This window comes from Myodes glareolus, chromosome 14, assembly GCF_982192425.1.
Source record: "Myodes glareolus chromosome 14, mMyoGla1.1, whole genome shotgun sequence".
NCBI classification, from domain to species: domain Eukaryota; kingdom Metazoa; phylum Chordata; class Mammalia; order Rodentia; family Cricetidae; genus Myodes; species Myodes glareolus.
This window is the reverse complement of record NC_142039.1, coordinates 17,633,882-17,646,980: the sequence shown is the minus strand read 5'-3', so window position 1 is coordinate 17,646,980 and position 13,099 is coordinate 17,633,882. Positions and strand designations below refer to the sequence as shown.

General features: G+C 40.0%; 1 protein-coding gene across 1 annotated transcript in view; it reads left to right on the top strand.

The window, feature by feature from the left end:
- Positions 1 to 13,099, top strand: part of Cdc123 (cell division cycle 123) — a 47,613-nt gene that overhangs the window by 27,221 nt on the left and 7,293 nt on the right. Inside the window, exons 7-10 of the mRNA XM_048461256.3 lie at positions 530 to 578; positions 4,211 to 4,286; positions 7,139 to 7,261; positions 8,234 to 8,262. Coding sequence (XP_048317213.1) covers positions 530 to 578; positions 4,211 to 4,286; positions 7,139 to 7,261; positions 8,234 to 8,262 — 277 coding nt within the window. The remainder of the gene's footprint in view (positions 1 to 529; positions 579 to 4,210; positions 4,287 to 7,138; positions 7,262 to 8,233; positions 8,263 to 13,099) is intronic.

Below are 13,099 nucleotides of genomic sequence, written 5' to 3'. Positions count from 1 at the left end.
TGTTCATGGAGCCGTAGTCAGCATGCTGACTCATCCACAGAGTGAGCACGAAGGTGGATAATGGATATCATCCTACCTCCATTGGAGGAGTGTGGTCACTTTGTGTGGCTCTCATTGGCAGAGCTCGTGGTCATAGAGCAGTCTACAATCTGGTGTCTCAGCAGCTGGACAAACACTGAGAGTGTGTACAGTGGCATCCTACCTTTGCTGAGAAGCTGGGCAGCCTGTGTAGTATATAGTCCTAGCTTATTATGAAGTTTGGGCCCTTGAATTTTAATTTCTTTACTCAGTGACAGAAAAATGGAGGTTATGAGTAGTATATGAACTCTTCATGCTGTTTTGAGGATTAAATGAGATGACATAATACATAACACTAAGTAATACTTAATAACTGTTGACAGAATTTGCTTAGTTTCTTGTTTCTGGATACTTTCTATGAAATCTGATTCTCACACTAAGTATGAACATGTCTATAATGCATAAACTAACATATTAAAAAATACTCAATTGCATTTTTTTCTCTCCAAAGATTCATTCATTGTACTGATGATTCTCCAGATCCTTGTATAGAATACGAGGTAAGCATCTTCTTGCCTTTTATGACACTAAGAGTGGTGGTCAAAGGTCATGAACTAGTGCTGCTTATTTGTAAATGAATAAAAAAAATGGACTAATTTCTCTGGGAACTTAGAAACACTAAATTTTTAAACTTCAGAAATTTGTCATACATATAGAAGAATATGTATTGTTCAGGTGGAGCATGGTGGTGCATACCTTTAATACCAGCAGAGGCAGGCAGACCGCTGAGGTCAAGGCCAACCCGGTCTGCAAAGCAATTTTCAAGCTAGTCAATGCCACACAGTAAGACTATGTCTCAAACAAATTGGGGGGGGGGGTAGAGACTTAGTCAATGTTCTGTTTTTGTAAAGAGATACCATGACCATGGCAACTCTTATAAAAGAAAACATTTAATTAGGGTTTGCTTGCAGTTTCAGAGTTTTAGTCCATTATTGTCATTGTGGGAAACATGGTGACATGCAGGCAGACAGATGCTGGAAAGGTAGCTGAGAGTTTTTCATCCAGATGGGCAAGCAACACTGGGCCTGGCTTGAGCATTTGAAACCTTAAAGCCCACCCCCAGTGACACACTCCCTTCAACAAGGCCACACCTACTAGTAGAGCCACTCCCTGGCATTCAAATCTATGAGCCTATGGTGACCATTCATATTCAAACCACCACAGAAAGAAAAATGTTTATAGGCTATATATTAGAATATACACATTCTTGAATAAAATAAATGTCTTTGTGTTGTTGGATATTTTTTTACTCTTTTTACTCTTTTGGCTTTTTTCGGGGTCCTGCCACCCAGCTCCCAAATAAATACACGTGGAGTCTTATTACTTATAAAAGCTCGGCCTTAACTTGGCTTGTTTCTAGCCATCTTTTCTTATCTTAAAATATCCCATCTATCTTTTGCCTCTGGACTTTCTTATTTTTCTTTCTTCTGTATATCTTACTTTCATTCTTACTCTCTGACTGGCTAGGTGGCTGGGTGGCTGTCCCCTAGCATCCTCCTCTCCTTGTTCTCTTGCTCCTTCTCTCAGATTTCTTCTGTTTATCCTCTCTGCCTGCCAGCCCCACCTATCCTTGCTCCTGTCTTGCTATTGGCCATTCAGCTCTTTATTAGACCATCAGGTGTTTTAGACAGGCAAAGAATCACAGCTTCACAGAGTTAAACAAATGAAACATAAAAGAATGGAACACATTTTTGCATCATTAAACAAATGTTCCATAGCATAAACAAATGTAACACATCTTAAAATAAGTTCTACAACACCTTTATACTTTTTAACCAACCAAGTCTGATTCAGAGCTGTGCTGTGGCCTGTGTCTGCTAGCCAGGGCCACCACTTACCAGCTCCTCCACAGCTTTCCAAATAGCATCATAAGCTGGAGAGCAAGCAGTGTAAAAGTAGGATCCTGTGAGGGAGACTCCAAATCCAAATTACACTGACAGGAAAAACATCATCCTCGCTTTCCCTCTGTATCATTCACTCATCCTGGAAAGAACATGTCAAAGAATGGAAAGTAATGATCCAACTTTAGAAGGCATTGTAGAAAATTACAGACTCCTGGTTTTACTCCATTGTTTTGAAAATGTACATATAAATATCTCTCAAATGGGTACTATTCTTAATTACAGCTGATTTCTTAACTAATTAATTAAATCTAGAGTTTTCTTGTCCTTTAAATGCTGCTTAGTAGGCTGTCACTTGTATACTCTTGATTCTTTTTTAATTTGCATTATTAAAATGCAGTATTTCTGAAAAATTTGAAGCAAGCATAATTGTCTTTGCTTGTTAATTGCAAAACATTTTCATATTTGGTTTTTATAATATCTTAGGTTCAGTGCCATGATTAAAATTTTTCATTATTTGCTTCTAGACATCTCTGCATATACATGTTTTTGTCAAGCAGCCTAGTCTGTGTGCCATGCTTTAGGTCCTGGGTGTGTTCCTAGTATCACAAAGAAAAAATATTGTTCACCAACACTCCCTGAATTGAATATTCATTCTGCTGAATAACTATAGCGATATATCTTCTCTGGTTATTGTAGGACATTGAATTTATTATTAGGTCACTAAACTTAGAGTGTTTGTTACTGGAATCTTTATATGCCACTGTGGGCTTTTTTCCTACTGATTTCCAGAGTGTTATTTTCCTATGTCATTGTGCAGTCTTTTGTAGCATTATTTGTATGCATATTACATATTTACACCTACTGCTTTGCTGAACACTTCCTGTGAAGCTCCAGCAGACCGTGCTAGCTGCACAAGAACTGTAAAGACTGTTTCTTAGTATCTTTCCTTCCTTCCTTCCTTCCTTCCTTCCTTCCTTCCTTCCTTCCTTCCTTCCTTCCTTCCTTTTTTTACATAATCTTTTATCATTTTACATACCAATCCCAGTTCCCACTCCCTCCCCTCCTCACGTGCTCCCACCTTCCACCCACCCCACCTTTCATCCACTCCTCAGAGAGCGAAAGGCTTCCTATGGGGAGTCAGCAAAGTCTGGCACATCACTTTGAGGCAGGGCCTTGCTCCTGCTTCTTTAGTCTTTCATTGAAATATAATACTGGTTAAAGTTAAGATTTGCTTACCAGTCCTTTGCTGTTGAATTGCTTTTGTTTTGAAACAGCATCATCATGCTAAGAACACAAGAGTTAAAGCTAGGGAAGTGATATTCCTCAAGTAATTAAAGTGAAAAATGTTGCAAGTAGAATCCAATGTAGCATATGCTTCTGTCTGTATTTTTAAAAATGTTTCCATATGCTATATACTTATGTATTCCTGGACTACTTCTAGAAAGACAAATAAGAACCAGAAAGTTCTGGCTGCTTCTGAGGACAACAGAAAGACTGGGCAAGGAGAAAGACTCTACTCCTTTGTGCTTTAAAATCAACCACTGTGTGTGTTACTTGTTGCTGTTAATGTGCTATAGTTGCTAATTTGTTGCTAAATAAAATTTCCATAGCCATATTTTCACACATGCCCTATTCCAAGGTCAACTTTAATACATAGGAATGTATAATATTTTAGTTTGATGTTTATTTTTATTTTTTAATTTAATTTGTTAATTTTATTTTATATGTGAGTGTTTTACCAACATATATATCTATGTATCATGTGTGTGGTAGGTGCCTATTGAGGTCAGAAGAGGGCATTAGATTCCCTAGAACTGGAGTTACAGGAGATTGTGGACTGCCATGTAGGTTCTGGGAACTGAAGCCAGGTTCTCTACAAGAGCAATAAGTGCCCTTAACTACTGAACCATCTCCCCTGCCTTTTATCATGTTTTTAAAATACCACATTTGCAAGGCTTGATTCAATGCATTTCTTATCTATCAAAATGAGTGTTTTGACTGGAATACTCTAAGGGCTTTGAGCTTAAGAAGCTTACTTAAGTAAGTACTCACCACTGAGCCAAACCTAAATCCTAATGTGTTTTGTCCTAAAGTGTTTCAGAACAATTTCTCCTTATTAGAACAACAGGTCGCAGCTCTGTTGCCTGCGTCTCATGTCACATCTCCAGTTTAAGTGGCCTCTTTTCCTCAAACCACTTTTATGGCATCATCACAATAAGGTCTTGATGTGAAAGGGTCTGAAAGGGTCTTCTGGTATACTTCTGTTACATTTATCCATTTGTCCATAGCTTGTCCTCCGAAAATGGTGTGAATTAATTCCTGGGGCTGAATTCCGATGTTTTGTCAAGGAAAACAAGCTTATTGGTGAGTTTTTATCCTTGAAGGTAATCTTTAATGCATATGTGTTTCCAGAAATTGAACCCAGATCCTGGTATGTGCTAGGCAAGTACTCTGTTATAGCCCTAAACCCAAAGTAATCTCCAAAAGAAGATGGCTGGTGAGGTGGCTCAGTGGGTCACCAGGTCTGATGACCTTAGTTCAGTCCCTGGAGCCTACATGGTGGAAGGAGAGAGCTAACTCCATAGGTTGTTGTTGACCACCACATGAACTTGTTTGTTCGTAGGGGTGTGTTCACACATGCCTGAACAGGAAAATATATATACACACACACACACACACACACACACACACACGAGTAATATTTTTGTTTTTAAAAGAGAAGGATAACTATGTTATAAATTTTAGAATTTTGCTCTTTTGTGGTCGAATTGTATTTCATTGTGTGAATATATTTTATCATTTTTATCATACATATTTCAAAATGTCACATCACTCTTTCATAGTACAATTGTCATGTTTCATTAAATAATAAAATAGCTAAAGAAAAGAAGGCAAGCTTTTGAAGGAAATAACTTCAGTGATTAGGACGGGGGATGGTCAGTTTTGCTGCCAGCTGCTGCCTCTGTTTGATAGAGTCTTGAGCTCTGTGTTACCTAAGGGTCCTGAGCCTATGTTTGACTTCCACACAGGAAGGTGGCATTGTTAGTCTTGTCTGGACTCTAGAGAAGGAGGGGACAGCTGTTACCAATCTCAACATATTATCTGTAATATTAGAAAGTTTTGTGTTACTAGGTATAAAGTGCTTGTAAACATTAAAAAGCCAAGTTTTAACAGTCTTCCTTTCATTAACAAGGATTTATTTTATTTAGTCATGTGTGTGTGTGTTTCTGTGTGGGGTTGTACTCATAAAGTGCAGATGCCCATTGGATTTGCCTGGAGCTGAAGCTGAGGGAGTTAATCCTAAGGTGTCTTAACGTGGGTGCTGGAGCCGAGCTCAAGTCCCCTGTACTCAAGAACCATCTGTTCTCTTAACTGAGACATCTCTCCAGCCCCCTGCAGTCTTTATTTCTGTTAGTAGGGCACTGTTTATTACATGAGCAAAAGAAAATATAGTCAACAAACAAGTACATTGTGTTCTTACCTCTGAAGTTATTATTTTGTTAGCTATCACTTATTCAAGTTAAATGCTGAAGATAGTTTCTTTTAAAATTTTTCCACTGTATTTTTAATGATTTATTATTATTATTATTATTTTACATCCCAACTGAGGTTTCCCCTCCTTCTCCTCCTCCCAGCTCCCCCTACTCCGCTTCCTATTCCCCCAATCTACTCCTCCTCCTCCGTTTCTCTTAAGAAAAGGGCAGACCTCCCATAGATATCAGCCAAATGTGGGATATCAAGTGCGGTAAGGCTGGACCTCCCCTTGTATTAAGGCTGGACAAGGCAGCCCAATATAAAGAACAGGGTTCCAAAAGCCAACAAAGACTCAGAGACAGCCGCTGCTCCCACTGTTGGGAGTCCCACAAGAAGACCAAGCTGCACAACTGTAACATATGTGCAGAGTGAGTGCCTAAATCAGTCCCATGCAGGCTTCCTGGTTGTTGATTAAGTCTCTGTGAGCCCCTATAAGACCAGGTTAGTTGATTCTGTGAGTTTTCTTGTAATGGTCTTGACCCCTCTGCCTCCTACAATCCTTCCTCCCCCTCATCCGCAGGATTTCCTGAGCTCTGTCTAATGTTTGGCTGTGGATCTCTGCATGTATTCTATAAAATAAATTTGTTAACAAAGGAAAGTATAATTGAATATCAGCTCACCACTGTAAACAGAGACTGTGATTTTGTTTCCTGGCCACCCAGATGCGAATAATCACACAAAACTGTATTAATTACAATACTGTTGGACCAATGAATGACTCAGGTGTATTCCTAGCTAGCTCTTACATCTTAAATTAACCCATTTCTATTATTTTCTATTTTACCACGAGACTCGTGGTTTACCACTAAGGTTCTGGCATCTTTCTTCTTCAGCTGCTACATGGCATCTCCCTGACTCCGCCTTCTTTCCTCCTCTATCTCTGCTTGGATTTCCCACCTTGCTATATTCTGCCCTGCCATAGACCAAAGCAGCTTCTTTATTAACCAATGATAATATTCACAGCACACAACAGGGAAATCCCACATCACATCACTGTTCGTTGAATGTGATATCAGCATTCATTTCCATAACTAAAATAAATGTAGGCATTTGACTGTTAGATAGTCCGTAGTTTAAGTATGCAGAGAGGGACCTAGGTGTGTGGCTAGGGACTCAGAAGCCTTTCTTTATAGCAGAAACCTTTTCCCTAGGACTTGAATACATTGAGGGAGTCATACAACAGCCCCTTCACTTTTTAAAAAAGAGAATATTTCATTTTCTGTGACTTGAAAGATAAGTCTCTAAAGATAGACCAGCTTTCCCAAAACAGGAAGAATAGACTGCTTTTACAGATAGAGCGTGAAGAAGGCGGGTGTGTGAGAGGGCTACTCCCCCTCCCCAGTGGAAGAGGCTATTGATTTGAAGACTGTCTTAGAAAAATAAAAGTGCATATGCACAGGTTTAGAGTTGTCACGTGCATATTTTACTCAACAAGCCTATTTGTGACTGAATTCTTTCCATTATGGTAAATAAAATAACTACTTCCAAAATTAAGAATGCATGGCGTTGTGGAGCTAAAGATTTTCTTATCCACATGGCCTCTGTGGTTGAGTCATTTGTGCCGCAGTGCTCACCTGCTTGGCCTTTTGGCCACCTTTAATGGCTTTGATTACTGCTTTGAATTACATGTTGGTGTTTTAGGAGCCTTGTATAATAACATCTGTGGAATGTTTTCTTGCCAGGTATTTCTCAGAGGGACTACACGCAATACTATGATCATATTTCTAAACAAAAAGAAGAAATTCGCAGATGTATTCAAGACTTTTTCACGGAACACATACAGTATAAGTTCTTAGATGAAGACTGTGAGTATTCTCTGTCAGTACAGTGACGTGGGACTGGTCTGTACACTCGTCTGTACACTCGGCTCAGAGTCTGTGCTCTTAGCGGGCTTCTCTATCACCAGTTGTTATCCTGGTGATTTCTCTGTGTGTTTCACCTCATTTAATCAGGTAACATTATTTGATACCAGTTCTCTCCCCGTGCTTGTAGATGTTGTGCGTTCCTCAGGGTGCTTCTCTATTTTAGCATCTGTCTGTATAATCAAAGATAGCAGTGGCCGCAGAGCAAACAGCTAGGGGGTGTTTTGAGGAACTGAAAGTTTGTGGTACGTAAGAGAGTTTTTGACTAGCTTTGAATTGTATCTATGATTTATGCCTTTTGTACTTGCCACGACTGAGTTCCGTAGCAGATTTAATTAAAAAGGAAGATGAATTGTGCTGTCTTATAATTACATTTTGTGCTTTCTTATGACAAATTTTACTCATTTCACGCCTCAGATAAGTAATGGATGCTCCTTTTATTAGTATTTCTCTTGGTGACAGCTTCTTCTCCCCATGGAAGCAGCTGGTTCAGATGATGGCGTTTGGTTTGCATTTTTAAGTATGAGGAATCATTACAGTTGTGGGTAGAAAAGGAGGAGGCAGTTAAACAGAGAATACAGCACAGAATGCTTTTATGTCTGGAATTTTATTTCATCAGTGAGTCCGTTAATTGTTGTTTTGGGACAGGGTCTCACACTGTAGTCCGCTGGCCTGGATGCCACTGGTGGTTCAAGCTGACTCTGACCTTACAGCAATCCTCCTGCCTTAGTTTCCCCAGTGCTAAGGAATGTGGGCCACCTTTCCTGACTGAGTTTGGAGATTTAGAAGTATTAAGTATTCAAGGCTAATGATCTTCTCTTGTGTTTAGTAATAAAATGTGCTTGAGTTTCAACAGAAGATCCGGATTATAAAAGTATTAGTTTATTAGTAACTGAGGTGTTTTTTTCTTTGCAGTTGTGTTCGATATATACAGAGACAGTAGGGTAAGTAGACTGTAGTTAACTTGCTTTAAATAAGGAACGACGAGCAGAGTGCACAGCCATTAAGGCCACAGTGGTCTGCTGCTCAAGAAATGAGTTCTCAGGCTGAGGTCTGAGCTCACACTGCAAGGTTACTCCTTACAGCAGCATGCCCAACGTGAAGAAACTCAGCGTTCTTGTTTTTGCAACAGTCTTTCCGTGTAGCTCTGCTGGCCTGGATCTTGTTATATAAACCAGGTTGGCTTTGAACTCATGGCTTTCCTACCATTTCTCCCATGTGTTGGGATTATGGTCTACGGCCATACGACCCTGAATGTGCCTGATCTCATCTGATCTCGGGAATATGGCCATGTGCCCTCAATGCAGGGACTAATAAAGGAACAAGTAGATAAATAAGTGGCTACTTTATATCCTTCCTCGTGCTTTTTGGGAGGTCTGACCCTGCTGAAAATAATGCATTGTACACACTTAACTGGCCAGGAATTTGTCATTTGGTACTTAATTTCTTTCTTTTAAAGTCAACTAAAGGGTTCTTTGCATGACTTGCTTTAGACTAAAGATGTGATCTTGTTTACATTTATTCTTTGTTTTTTTCTTTAATATTTATCCTTTAAATTTTTAAGTGAGTGTGTGTGTGTATTTATATTCATGTGGGAAGGTCGCACATGCTGTATGTTGCATATGGGTTGTGCACATAGAAAAAAGAACAACCTCAGAGAACATCCTCAGAAATTCCAGTCTCCACTGAGGAAGCAAGTGTCATTGGCCTGGATCTCATCAATTAAATGAGGCCAGCTAGACAGTGAGCCTCAGGGGTCTTCCTGTCGCACCTCCCTACTGCCGGCTTACAAATGTGTACAAACCATGCCTGTCATTTTTCTGTGGTTTCTGGGGATCAAACTTGGGCCCCCATGGCTGTGAGGCAAGCACTTTACCAACTTGTTATCTCCCCAGCCCAGGTTGACATTTTTAACTTAAATTGATATTTATCTAATACATAAAACCATAAAAATTAGATGAATTTAACATTTTAATGCATGTCTGCATTGTGTAATGTTTAGTTCTGGGTAAACAGCTTTCTACTCAAATATTTGTAATTCTTTATGGTAAGAACATTCAAAATTCTCTTGAACAACACAGAATATCATCATTATCTAGAAGGCATTTCCAACCTGCAGCCTGTGGTCACGTGTCCCAGGATAGCTATTAATGGGACCCAATACATTTGAGGTGACAATATCCTTTCCCAGTGTTAAAAGGTCACCCTTTTAACATCCCAATAGTCACCCTGCTATGCAGTAACACATCAGAATTTTTTATTCCTCAATATTAACTTTGTACATTGATCAACGTCTGCCCATCTTTCTGTCTACCCAACCTCTGGTAGCCACATTTCTACTCTTGACTCCTGTGAGATTCTTGGTTTGATTTCTAATATGAATGAGATCATGTGGTATTTGCCCTTGCCTGGCTTAGTTAGTTCGCTTACATAAGGCTTTCCAGTTCATCTGTGTTGCCTCAGATAACTGGGTAGCATTTTTTTTTAATTGCTCAACATTATTCTGTTGTGTATTTGGATCACATTTTCTTTGCCCATTTATCAGCTGACTGGCCCTTAAGCTGTCCACACTTATAGGTTATTGTCAGTAGTGCTGCGAATAAAGATGAGAGACAATGGTTTGTTCAGGTACTCAGTTCTCCTTGGATGTATGCCAAGGACTGGGATTGCTAGGTCATACAGTTCTTCCGTTTTTATTTATTTGTTTATTTGCGTTGATAATGTGTAAGAGTGTGGATGCACTTGCGTGTCCTACTCTCTTTCCACCATGTGGGTTCCAGAAATCAAACCCAGGTCATCAGCATTGTCAGCAAGTGCCTTTACAGGCTGAGATGAGGCCTGTTTTTAACTTTTTGTGGAGCTTCCACGTTGTTCCTCATGGGGTGAACTAGCTTACGTTCCTCCCAGGCCCTTGTTATCTTTGTTCTTTCTGAGAGCGGCTGTTCTGGCTGGCACTGGGCAATATCTCATTGTAGCTTTCATTCACACACCTCTGATGGATGGTTTTGAGTGTTTTTTGAGTCTGTTGGCCATCTGTATATCTTCTTTGGAGAAACGTCTAACACTTTCACTTAACATCTTAAAAGTGATGCAAACTGGTGAGATGGAGAAGGAGACAAAAGCCTGACTTCATGCAAACTTCCTACAGCAGAGATTTCATTGTCTAAGCCGTGTGATCTTCTCAGAGAAGCCTCAGTCTGAATGTTGTCCTGTGATTCTGCCTGGTGACTGAGCTGTTAGAGATATATTTTCTCATGCCTGACCTATTCACCAGCAGGTGTCTCATTCCCACTCCACTGTGTGACTGTGATGCCTATCACAACTTTGAATTCTTTCTGACCAAGCAAATATGGCCCATAGAATTATGTCCTCTAGTAACTGTTTGCTGTTGACCTCTCTGTCTTCTAGAGTGAAGGAAGATGTAAGCATTAGAAAGGAGGGTTATAAAGTGAGATGAGTTGGGGGCTGGGAAGATGGCTAAGGTGGTTAAAGTGGATAAAGTGTTTGCTGTTGCAAGCATGGTGGTCAGAGTTCAGACCCTCGGAACCCACGGAAAGGTTGGACGATCATGGTGTAGCCTTCTGGAGTGCTGTAAACCCAGCAAGCTCTAGGTCCAGTGAGAGCCCCTGCCTTAATGAGTGAAGTGGAGAGAAATCCAGGAAGTACCTTAGTGTAAGCCTCTGGTTTGCGTGTGTACATACACACACATATATACACACCTTTATGCACATCACACATACACAAATAGAAGAAGCGGGGTAAAGACAGGAATGATGCTTTGGAAAGTGTCAGCTGTGTGGAAATAAACCTCAGAAGAGTGGGAGGCGGGGGTGAGTTCATGGATAGAAATCTGATCCTGCAGCCAAGACCCTGGCTATCATGCAGCTCTGCTTCTCACTGCAGACATTGGCAGATCGCTCACACGGCCAGCGTTTATGAATCTGCTGTGCTAGCTGCTGCGCTTCTGACAGAAAGTTTTAAACAGCATGACCTCGGACAGTGAAGGAGTTTGTTATCTTGACATGGAAGTGGCAGACATGTAAATGTTTGTGAGGAATGGCCTGCTGCAGGCAGCATCAAGGCAATTAAAGCAGGATGAACCCAGCCTACTGTCTAGAACACGCTCTTTTCCCAGAAGGCTTTTAGTATTATTTAATCCCATATCTGTCTATCTAATGTTGTGAGGTATGTGTTATCTGCCCACATTGTACAGCTACTAAGCCAGTTATTTCATATACTGCCACTTGGAAATGTTGGAATCAGGCAAGCTGTCTCCTTCTGTCCCTGGCAAGTGTCGTGATCACTGACTTAGTAGGGCTGACAGGTGAAGCAGCTGTTTCGCCTGTAAAAGAGTTTAGAAACTTCTTAACGTAAAGTTGGACGAGGCCATGAGTAACGGTAGCTGAGATCTTGCGGATCTAAAACTAGTTACATTTTTAAAAGTGAGAAGCACGCCAGTCTAAACATCCTGACAGTTTCTGTTCAGAGATTTAGACCATATTGTACAACTCATTTGCATTTACTCAATGGCACGTATATCAGAGTTTGTTAGACACTTTCTTGAATATATTATTGTGAGGCTATTCTTGTAGAAAGCTAACTCATGTATGTAAGTGGTCTGGTTCATGAAATATAACTGAGCTGTGTTTGTACCTGGTGACACTTTGACACAACTGTGTTTATTGTGTTGGACAAGTTGATTCAGTCTGCAGAGTCCTGTTCTGTACTCATCACATTGGTGACCTACCCACTCAGTACGTCTGAAATGGGGCCTTGGAAAATGCTCTCAGAAGTTCCCACAGGGATGATAATACACCAGTAGAATTTAGTCATTGTATGCATTCTTCTTTTTTCTTTTTTTTTTTTTTGTGAGACAGGGTTTTGCTATGTAGCTCTAGCTTACCTAGAACTCACAACTCACTATGTAGAACAATTTGGCCTGAAACTCGTAGAGTGAGTGGCCTGAAACTCACAGAGATCCATCTGTCTGTTATTTTATAGACATTTTTTTTCAGTCTCTCAATTTTTTTTAAAGATTTCTTTATTATGTGACACACAACAGAAGAGGGCACCAGATCTCATTACAAATGAGATACCATGTGGTTGCTGGGAATTGAACTCAGGACCTCTGGAAGAGCAGCCAGTGCTCTTAACCTCTGAGCCATCTCTCCAGTCCTGTTTTAGAGTCTTAAAAAAAATTTTCTCTCTCTCTTTCCCCCGCCCCTTTTCAGATGTGTTTTATTGTTATTAACTTGTAGTTTTATTGCTCTCTGGACAGAATATATGTTTAGTTTTGAGTCTTTCTTTTGTAAGTTTGACTTTATAACTTGATAATGCCCTTGGAAACTTTCTGTGTGTGCTTGCCATAGGAAGTTTAGCTTGTGTGTGCTATGTTCTACAGGGAGCTATATCTAGATCAAACTTGTTTCTAAAATCTGCAGCTTCTGGAGGGAATGGTACTTATGGATCTCTGTAAAGTCAGTGCACTTTGTGGGGAGGGCTGGGGTCGCCAATGAGCAGTATCATCAATGAACTGATCAACTGGTGCAGCAGACCAGGAGGGAACGGGTTCTTTGTGCCGTTTGTTTATTTTTATAGATGTGTAGACTTTATCACTTGGAAAAAATCCAGTGTCTACTAAAATACCTTGCTTTCTAGTTGTGTTAGTTTCTTCTCTACTTCTCTACTTTGAAGCTGTGTTCTTCATAACTTCATAACTTCTCTACTTTGAAGTTATGTTCTTAAATAACACTAATTTTTCTGTGTCAGCCTTTATTATTT